The sequence below is a fragment of the Nothoprocta perdicaria genome, unplaced genomic scaffold (assembly GCF_003342845.1).
Source record: "Nothoprocta perdicaria isolate Ctin4 unplaced genomic scaffold, notPer1 scaffold_0, whole genome shotgun sequence".
NCBI classification, from domain to species: Eukaryota; Metazoa; Chordata; class Aves; order Tinamiformes; family Tinamidae; genus Nothoprocta; species Nothoprocta perdicaria.
The window spans coordinates 5,007,921-5,014,836 of record NW_020454092.1 but is presented as its reverse complement, the minus strand read 5'-3'; the positions used below and the strand labels follow the sequence as shown (position 1 = coordinate 5,014,836).

At 69.8% G+C, this 6,916-nt stretch overlaps 1 protein-coding gene across 1 annotated transcript in view; it reads right to left on the bottom strand.

Moving 5' to 3' along the window:
* The window catches only part of PTPRN (protein tyrosine phosphatase, receptor type N), a 10,183-nt gene that overhangs the window by 1,898 nt on the left and 1,369 nt on the right, over positions 1–6,916 (bottom strand). The window contains exons 2-17 of the mRNA XM_026039819.1: positions 6,282–6,455; positions 5,997–6,110; positions 5,584–5,689; positions 5,120–5,309; positions 4,640–4,961; positions 4,335–4,451; positions 4,179–4,213; positions 3,784–4,061; positions 3,536–3,622; positions 3,324–3,403; positions 3,047–3,111; positions 1,173–1,385; positions 881–1,090; positions 619–766; positions 411–484; positions 42–119 (exon numbers count right to left, since the gene is read on the bottom strand). Coding sequence (XP_025895604.1) covers positions 42–119; positions 411–484; positions 619–766; positions 881–1,090; positions 1,173–1,385; positions 3,047–3,111; positions 3,324–3,403; positions 3,536–3,622; positions 3,784–4,061; positions 4,179–4,213; positions 4,335–4,451; positions 4,640–4,961; positions 5,120–5,309; positions 5,584–5,689; positions 5,997–6,110; positions 6,282–6,455 — 2,291 coding nt within the window. The remainder of the gene's footprint in view (positions 1–41; positions 120–410; positions 485–618; positions 767–880; positions 1,091–1,172; positions 1,386–3,046; positions 3,112–3,323; positions 3,404–3,535; positions 3,623–3,783; positions 4,062–4,178; positions 4,214–4,334; positions 4,452–4,639; positions 4,962–5,119; positions 5,310–5,583; positions 5,690–5,996; positions 6,111–6,281; positions 6,456–6,916) is intronic.

Genomic DNA, 6,916 nt, shown 5'->3' with positions numbered 1-6,916 from the left:
CGGGGCCGGCGCCGGGCGGGATGCGGCGCCGCGGCGCTCACCTGCCAGAAGTCGGCGATGGTGTGGGACAGCGGCCCCTGCGTGGCGATGTACGCCGGCATCCGCGGGTCGTGCTCGATCTGCAGCGGGAAAGCGCAGCGGGGTCGGACCGTGTGCAYGCTCAGGACGGGGGGCTGTGGCACCAGGGGGCACGGGGGGGGCTCCAGGAGCCGCGGATGTGAAGCAGCGGTGGAGATGAACCACTGGCTGCCGCAGGAGGGAGGGGGATTTCACTGTGTCCGAGCAATGGGGCAGGCGCATCCTGGCTTAGCYCATGCTGCCATGAGCTTGGCTGGGCTCCATGGGGGAAAGGGGGAGCCCAGGCCATGGGTGAGCGCATGGCAGAGCGGGATGCCGCGGGGAGCACTCACRATAGGGCTGGCGTTGATGAAGTCGCTGCGGGAGGGGTTGCTCTCGCCTTTCAGCTTGATCCGCACGTGGTCGTCTGTGGAAACAGAGGCCGGGAGGACAGTGAGCCCATGAGGGCGGCTGTGAGTGCCATGATGAGTGCCGTGCCGCTGTGCTCCATGTCCAGCCTGGCCCTGCACCCCTCAGAGCCTCCCTGGCGCAGGCGCTCACAGGGCACGTAGTCGGGGTTGCGGTTCTTCTTGAGGTTGGCTTCGCTGTGGGCGACGGCGCAGACGTTGGGCTCGGCTTGGTAGGCGCACAGGGCCTGCCACTCCTTGGCCAGCCGGTCCCGGTTGCGGAGGTGGTCCTCCATGTAGGCCTGCGTGAGAGGCAGTATCACCRCGGGGCCGGGGTGTCACCATGAGGCCAGGGTGTCACTGGGGGGCTCAGGGTGTCACCACGGGGCCGGGGTATCACCGTGGGGCCGCCTCACCAGGATCATGTGCCCCGTGGAGATGTCCATGTTGGACTGCACGGGCTCCTCGCACCAGGACGGCGTGCTGCTGTGCGAGCTGGGGCTGGGCTGCGGCGCGTCGCTGAACTGCGACGAGACGCTGCTCACGCGCGACGTCTCGGCCGGCGCCGCGGGGCCCTCGGCGCGCCCGAACAGYGACTTGGCGGCCATGTGCTGGCGGCAGAGCTCCTGCGGGGCGGCCGGGCGCTGAGTGCCACCGGCGGGCACCCCGCGCAGCCCCCGCGGGGCTGGGGCGCCAGGCTGTACCAACCTGGTACTCGAGGGTGCTGTCGGCTGCGCCCTCGGGCCCCAGCGCGGCCAGGCGCTCCTTGTGCCGCTGCCTGGCGTGGTGGCGCAGGCAGAAGGCGGCGGCGGCGGCGATGGCGATGCCCGCCACGCAGGCCAGCGCGATGAAGGTGAGCAGCACCGAGTGGAAGCTGTCGCCGAAGCGCAGCGGGTGCGGGTAGGTGGCAGCCTCGTTTCGCTGCGGACAGAGCGGAGCCGGGGTTGAGGGCGGGCAGAGCATCTGGAGGCCACCCTGCTGTATCCCCCCTGGCAGCGAGGTACCCGAGAGGGCATCAGCCTGGCCCTGGCGGGAGTTGCCAGAGGGGGACCCTAGGGAAGTGAGCCAGGGAATGYTGATGGGAGGCACCCCGTTCTGCACCAAACTTGGAGGTGTTTAGCTGCGCTGCATGGGGATGCCCCTGGGGTCCCTGCTGCCTGCACCACGGCCGTCAGCGCCCGGCCCTTGGGGCAGCGCTGCCTCTGCTCACAGGGCACTGCCAGGCCCKGCAGCCGCCCTCGCTCCTGCATCCCAGGGCGCGCGTTGCTCCGGCACCTCCCATCGCCCCCGTGTCCCCAGCACTGCCAAAAGCCGGGCACCAGCGACCTGCCGCTCGGCCAGCATCACCCTGGGCACTGCCAGCCTGGATCGCGGGTGCAGACCCGCACGGTGCCTCCCCACGCTCTGTTCCCCCGCAGAGCCGTGGGGAAGAGACACGGCACCGGGAACAGCACTAACATTCCTCCCTGCTGCCAGGGACAACATGCGAGACYGACCCGAAAGCCACGAGGAAGAGAAGTGGGGCCTGGGATGCCCCTGCATCCCAGCTGTGGCCCCCACGCTGCAAACAGGCTCCCACCTTGAGTGGCTGAGCGATCCGGAGGCAGGTGCAGCTGCAGCCCTATCTCCTCATCCCTCCCTCCCTAAATCTTTCCCTGGTCCCACCGAACTCGGAGCGGGGAACGCAGAGAGGGGCAAGCAGGGCCGGGCCAGACAAGCCCACCCAGAAAAGACCCTGTGAAGCTGCTGCAGGCTCCTCTGAGCGCCTGCTCTGTCATCGCTCCCAGCTCCCCTCGTCATCYCCCCAGCTCCTGCCACTTGTCACATCAAAAGGCGTTGCCATAGCGACACTCCACATGTTGCTGATGGAGATAGGATGCCTCCCGGCCGGCCACCCCTGCTCCCCGGCCTCCTCCTCCAGGGTCCACACGTCCCTCCTCCTTGCCCCATGCTAAGGCTGCGGGGCGAGAGGATGGGAYCTGGGGACCTGGAGGGGGCTGCRCAGGACGGCACCCTCCACCAAGCCTTATCCTGACACCGCCTCCCCTCCACACGYTGGGAACACGGGAGCAAGGCTGGGTACCCTGTCCCTRGTCGCCGCGGGACACGGCTCCTGGYGCCCCAAGGGAGCTCCCTTGGAGCAGATGGCTCCATCCATCCCTGCCATCCCTGCTTGGCTGTTCCCGTTGGGGACGGCCCTTTCCCTGCAGATGTTTTTCATGTTTTTCACTTGTCTATTTTTAAATCCAGCCACGAGCCCTGGGCCTGCCAGCAGCACCACTCCGGTGGGCAGAAGGTGCCACTGGTCAGTCCCACGTGAATCCACSCCAAATAAGAGCGGGCCCTCCTCAGCACGGCAGCCCTCACTGCACCCCCATGTGGGGCACATCCCCAGCCCAGAGCCCTGGGCTCCCTGGGCCACGGGGCCAGCTGGCTCAYGAGGAATCCCCCGTGCCGAGGGGCTGGGACACAGCGCCCTTGCCAGGCGTGTCCCCACACTGCGGCACGCTCGGCCTTGCCCCGGCTGCCGCGGGCACAGGCTGCACCTCAGCAGGGGAGGAAGGCTCCTGCCCTACTCTTACCTGTCCCACCCCCGTCTGCACGATCTTCAGGCCCAGCTCTGCCTCCAGCTCCGCCTTCACCCGCTCTGCRGACAGGGAGTGAGTCAGGGGGTGCTCCCCCCCTCCCAAGAGCTGTCCCCAAGCCTCCTGGACCCACCGCCAAGGCAGAGCTAAGGGACACCCTGCTCCCCGGAGAGCCCCAGCACCATGCCAGATCTCCCACCAACAGCACTGGGTGTATGGGGGAGCCCTGTTCTCCCACTAGACCCTCGGGAYCCCCTCCCCAAGCCCCACTCACCGGCCCGGCTGGCCACATCCGCCAGCGAGAGGTTCTGGGGGTTCTGCCGGATGCGGAAGGTGAGCGCGGGGCCCACGACGCTGCCGGTCGGAGGGACACAGCGTGAGCCCGGGGTCTGCCCCCCGGCCCCGTGCCCGTGCCCCAAACTGGGGAGGAGGCCAAGGGCAGGAGCCCTGAGCTGCGCGGCAGTGCCCTGCGGCCGCTGCCCTCACCTGATGTTGATGAAGCTGGYGGTGGAGAGGTGCACGCGCTTGGCCAGGACCTCCAGCAGCCGCACGCCGGCCTCCAGCCCCAGCGGCCTGCAGGGAGCACGGACAGGTGGGCCCGCGGCACGGCGGGAGCCGAGCCCGGAGACTCGGGCAGCCTTTGGTGGAGCCCGCAAGCGCCGCGAGCAGCTGGGCCGGGCACGCAGCGCCGCCACCCTCGCCACCCCACACAGCGCCCCGCGCGCGGCTCTCACTTCTGGTCCGTGATGATGTAGCCGTACTCGTCGGGCGGCCGCCCGCCACGCCGCTCCCCCGSGTCCTTCGCCTCCGTGTAGCTCTTCTTCTGCACCGCGACCAGCTTCCCGGCGCTGCCCGCGGCTCCACCGAGCCCCCGCGGCGGCTGTGCCTGGGGGGCCGCCGTGTGTCCTGCCCTGCCCCTCAGCCCCTCCGCTGAGGAGCTGCTGGCTGGGGGCAGCGCCGTGGAAAAGAGGGGCTCCGGCTCCTCTCCATGCTGCATGTCCCCCTCTGTCACCTGCAGGCAGGGGAGGAGAGCAGCTGTGAGTGCTGCGCAGCCCGGGGCTGCACGCCGGCCCCACGCGTGCCCCACRTGCAGCTCCTCCTCCAGCACCGGGGGCAAACTCAAACTTACCCGCTTGGCTGTGGGCACCTCGGGGCCAGCGGCACCTGGGAGGGACAGAGGGAACTGGTTCACATGGGATCTGCATCCATGGCAGCTCCAAGGAGAGGCAAAGCCCAGCCCAAGGACACAGTGCTCTGTGTGCCCCGTCCCCTGTGCCCTGCTCACCCGGGCCCTGCAGCAGCTGCAGGAGGGCAGAGAGGCTGCTCAGCTGCTGGGCGCTCAGCTCCGGCAGCGCCAGGCCGTAGCTGGCCAGCACGGAGGCCAGTCTCTTCAGGGCAGCGTCTGCGAGAGGACACAGTGCCATGGAAAGCCCTGCGCCCGCTCAGGGACCAYGGGCTCGGGAGGCAGTCCCAGGAGCAGGGAGATGCTCCTGCATCTGCGGGCGGGGGCACAAAGCCAAGCAGGAGAGAGCCTGAAGCATGAGGAAGGAGGCTGTGGGACAGGATGGGGCTGGCTGCAGGACGTGCTACCTGGCTGTGCCGGGGCTGGCGGGGCAGCCAGGGCTGCTGGCTGCCCCCTCTCCACGTCCCTGAAGTCATCGGGGAAGCGCAGGCTGTGCTGGAGCCTGGCCGGGGCAGGCTCCATGCGGCCGGCTTTCTGCCTAGGCAGGGAGAGCAGCCCCAAGTCCTGGAAGAGATGCCCCCCGTCCGTCCCGGGCTGTCCGCCRTAGGAGGGCACAGGGCCGGCCCCAAACAGGGCCTGGGCAGGGACGCGGCCCAGCAGCGCGGCGGCAGCGGGGCTCTGCCGCGCGGAGCTGCCGGGGAGCTGGTGAGCGCCGTCCTGGTAGCCAAACTGCAACCAAAACACAGAACGGCCCCGGCTTCGGGTCGAGCCCCCAGAAGCCCAGCCGCCCCACTCCAGTGCGTGCCCGGGGACAGCGTGGGGACAGCACGGGGACAGCAGGGCTGCCGGCACTGCAGCAGGGGTGCTGGCCCCCATTGCTGACGCACCTTGTGGTAGGAGTAGGGCTGCAGCAGGGCCTCCTCGTAGGCGAGCGGYGGCGGCGGCGGCGGCAGCAGCTGCTCCAGGTAGCGCTGCAGCAGCGCGGCGGGCGGCGGCTGCCCCAGGTGCTGGGCCGGCGGCAGGCCGCCCTCGGCGGGGTGCAGGGCTCTGCGGGGCGGCCCGCGCGCAGCCACCAACCTCGGGGGCAAGCGGCACCGCTGGCACCCACCCGGGCACGGGGTGCTGCCCAGCCAGCCCTGAGGGCCGCCCTGACCCTGACCCCCCGCCTGACTCCCTGCCAAGCCCCAGTGGGGCTGAAACCCTCCCCGTTCAGCCCAGCAGGAAGCAGGGGCTGGCAGGGGCCCCGCAGGCCCCGCATCCCCGAGGGGATGGAGGCAGGAGCATCCCCGAGTGCGAGGATCCCACCCGGCTCTGCTCCGCAGGCAGGCAGGGAGGGAAGGAGCGGCACTACCTGTCCCTGGGCATGGGCTCCAGCGAGGGCGGCGCGCGGAGCCGGGGGATCCGCTCCATCTCCCGAGAGATCACGTACTGCGTGAGGCCGTCCTGCCACGACAGCCCTGACACGGGACGGGAGCCGTTAGGTACAGACGGGGCCTGGGGGCCRTGGGGGAGCACATGGGGTGCTGCTCTGGTAGCTGGCTGCCCAAACCTCTGCTCCAGAGCTGGGGCTTTTCCTGGCCCCATCCCGCTCCTCCCAGGATCAGATGGATCCACCTTTATCCCATCACAACCTGGCCCCTGGGGTCAGCGGGACCCCTAAGGCCCTGCTCCTAACAGAGCCACCAGGCAGTGCCACCTGACACCCTCTCTCTCCCCGTGGGACCACCGTGACCCCCCTCTGCCCCCCAGTGCTTCCCCCTTCACCTTGTGCCAAGAGGTGTCGCAGGACATCCTGCAGGCGCTGCAGCACGGGCGACGTGACCTGGAAGTGGGGTCTGTCCTGCACGGAGCCCACCTGGCACTGCCCAAAGAGCCCATCTGCAAGAGAGCGGTGGCAGTGGGGCAGGCACAGCCCCCCCACAGGATGGRCTCAGCATCAGCTCTCCCCTGAAGCGACCCCATTGCACCTCAAGCTGCCCAACACGACACTCCTTCACCCCCGGCCCTCTTGAAAAGGGAAGGCAGGAGGGACCCGCTGCAGCCACTTACCCTGCACACAGACCTCCTGCGGGGAGCAGAGCCTCCGGTCAAACAGGCAGCCTGGGCGGGACACACAGAGCAGCGCGCTCAGCTCAGCRGAGCAGGGCCGCAGAGGGGTCCCCAGCGGGGTTTGGGCACCCCCAGCACCGCCGGTGCTGCCCGGGGACCTGCGTGCTGGGGAGGCTGCAGGACGGGCAAGGCCTGGCAGCGAGAGCAGTGCCCTGGGGACCGGCTCCCTCCCCGGAGCCAGCAAGGGGATGCTCCAAAGCCTCCTTCCCGCCTCAGGGAGGCCAGAGAGAGCCCGGAGAGCTCTGGGGCGCAGGCAGCTGGGAAGGGGGGCTGAGAGGGGCAGAGACCCCCGAGAGTGTCTGTGTGTTCACCGGCACACGTGGCACTACGYGGCGGGGCACAGCCCGGTCACGGGCGACCTGCGGCCCCTGCGAGGGGCACCCCAAATCACACGTGTGGCAAGGGGCGGCTCTGAGGACCCCCCTGGGGTGCAGTGCCCGGCCAGGGGGCTGCTTCCCACTTCTTCGCCCCGCTGCACCTGGGTCCAAGCCCGTCAGCAGCGAGACGGCAGCAGGCGATGACTCAGCCCCGGATGGCGAGGAAGGAACGAGAAAACAACGGGGGGGAGGGGAGGG